Source organism: Sinocyclocheilus anshuiensis, unplaced genomic scaffold (genome assembly GCF_001515605.1).
Source record: "Sinocyclocheilus anshuiensis isolate Anshui unplaced genomic scaffold, SAMN03320099.WGS_v1.1 scaffold690, whole genome shotgun sequence".
Classification (NCBI taxonomy): Eukaryota; Metazoa; Chordata; class Actinopteri; order Cypriniformes; family Cyprinidae; genus Sinocyclocheilus; species Sinocyclocheilus anshuiensis.
The window spans coordinates 48,371-50,057 of record NW_015547715.1 but is presented as its reverse complement, the minus strand read 5'-3'; the positions used below and the strand labels follow the sequence as shown (position 1 = coordinate 50,057).

The 1,687-nt window shown below is 39.1% G+C and overlaps 1 protein-coding gene across 1 annotated transcript in view; it reads right to left on the bottom strand.

The window, feature by feature from the left end:
* Positions 1 to 1,687, bottom strand: part of LOC107704107 (myosin-IIIb-like) — a 48,073-nt gene that overhangs the window by 1,977 nt on the left and 44,409 nt on the right. The window contains exon 28 of the mRNA XM_016506961.1: positions 735 to 1,088. Within this exon, the coding sequence (XP_016362447.1) occupies positions 735 to 1,088 (354 nt within the window). The remainder of the gene's footprint in view (positions 1 to 734; positions 1,089 to 1,687) is intronic.

The following is a 1,687-nucleotide window of genomic DNA, read 5'->3' as shown; positions in this document are numbered from 1 at the left end:
CATCTTCATGGAACATGATCTTTACTTAATATCCTAATGATTTTTGGCTTAAAAGAAAAATCAATAATTTTGACCCCTACAATGTATTTTTGACTATTGCTACCAGTGGCGGTTCTACACTGAATTACACCCTGGGCGAGACCCCCTTCGAGCGCCCCCCACAAAATTCTGCACAAACAGTTATATTTTATTATAACATTATTTTATTTTATTCTACACTAGGACTCTAGGAAAATAAAATGACATGAAATTATATGTATAGGCAAAAACAATGGGATTTTTTTTTTCAATCACCAATAACTTTTTGGGTTTCAGGATTTTTTAACCAATATTTGTATAAAGATGATTCTCAACTATGTTATGAAAGACTTTAATGTTCAAAAAACACATTATTTTTCAAATACTGTACATTATTGTAGGTCTTCTATGCCCGGCCTCTCTCAAACGCTTCGTTTTCTGCAAAGCCCCCTCCTTTGACAAGCACAGTCTGCTCTGATTGGCCAACGAGCCGTTTTAGGGGGGCATGGCAGAGTCTTAACTTTAATAAAGAATATCTCTTTGGATTTGAGACTTTAGTCTTTGCAACTTTACAGATCTTCTTTATGCACCAAGAGCTTGTAACACTCCAAAGAGAAAGGAAAACTTGAAATCGCATCATATGACCCCTTTAAGACTGCTTTTGTGCTCCAGGGTCACATATCTCCTCTGTATCTCCTGTGCATGTGTGTTTGTACCTGTTGGATCTGTTGGATTTCTCTCATGGCCAGTCGTATGGAGGGGTAGAGTCGGGGGAACGGTCTGCTCTCTCCGGTCGGATCGTCGTCCTTGTGCTCCATCTGAGTGGCTTCGACCCGTCTGCGGCGGTCAGAGATGCGCTTGAGCACCGGCGGTTTGTGGGACTCTGGGTTTGAGTTTCCTCCCGGCAGCAGGAAGAGTCTCTGCATCTCTAAGTGCACTTTATGTGAACCCGTGTCCATGTCCTGATCCTCAGCGGGACGCTCCACCGCAGATGCCGACAACGGCGATGAAGGTGATGATGATGATGTAAAAGCTTTGAGCTCCTCATAGTCCGGCTCCTGATCACACATCTGCACACACACACACAAACCAGCGTTACTCTCTCTCTACACTGAACACACAGCTGTGAGTGGAGTGCAGGACACTCACCTGACCGCAGGGCAGCGTCAGCAGCTCCATGAAGGGCTTGATGCCCACCTGAGTGTGATACTGGACCAGATCTGTGAGAGAGGAATGAGCCCGATCCTCCCCGAGAATCACATACTTCCCATTGCTCTGCATCTCCACCATATAGTGACGACAGCGATCAGCACCCCTGACATAGAGCACAAACCAACCCCAGCAGACGTGTTTACAATCAATCAGTAAACAAAAATACATATATACATAAAAAATAAATAAATAAATACAATTCATTCAACATCAACAACATAATTAAACAAATTACTGAACAAGAATTATAATAATTAAACAACAAAAATACTAATTATAATTGTGGATTTTAGTTTGAGCATATTACTATTATTATTATTATTAATAATAATGAAAATAATAATTATTATTTATAACATAAGCATATAATAGTTATTTAAATGTATTCATATGTATTTATTATTATTATTATGAATAGAAATAATATTATTTAAAATATTTTTACATTATATTATAA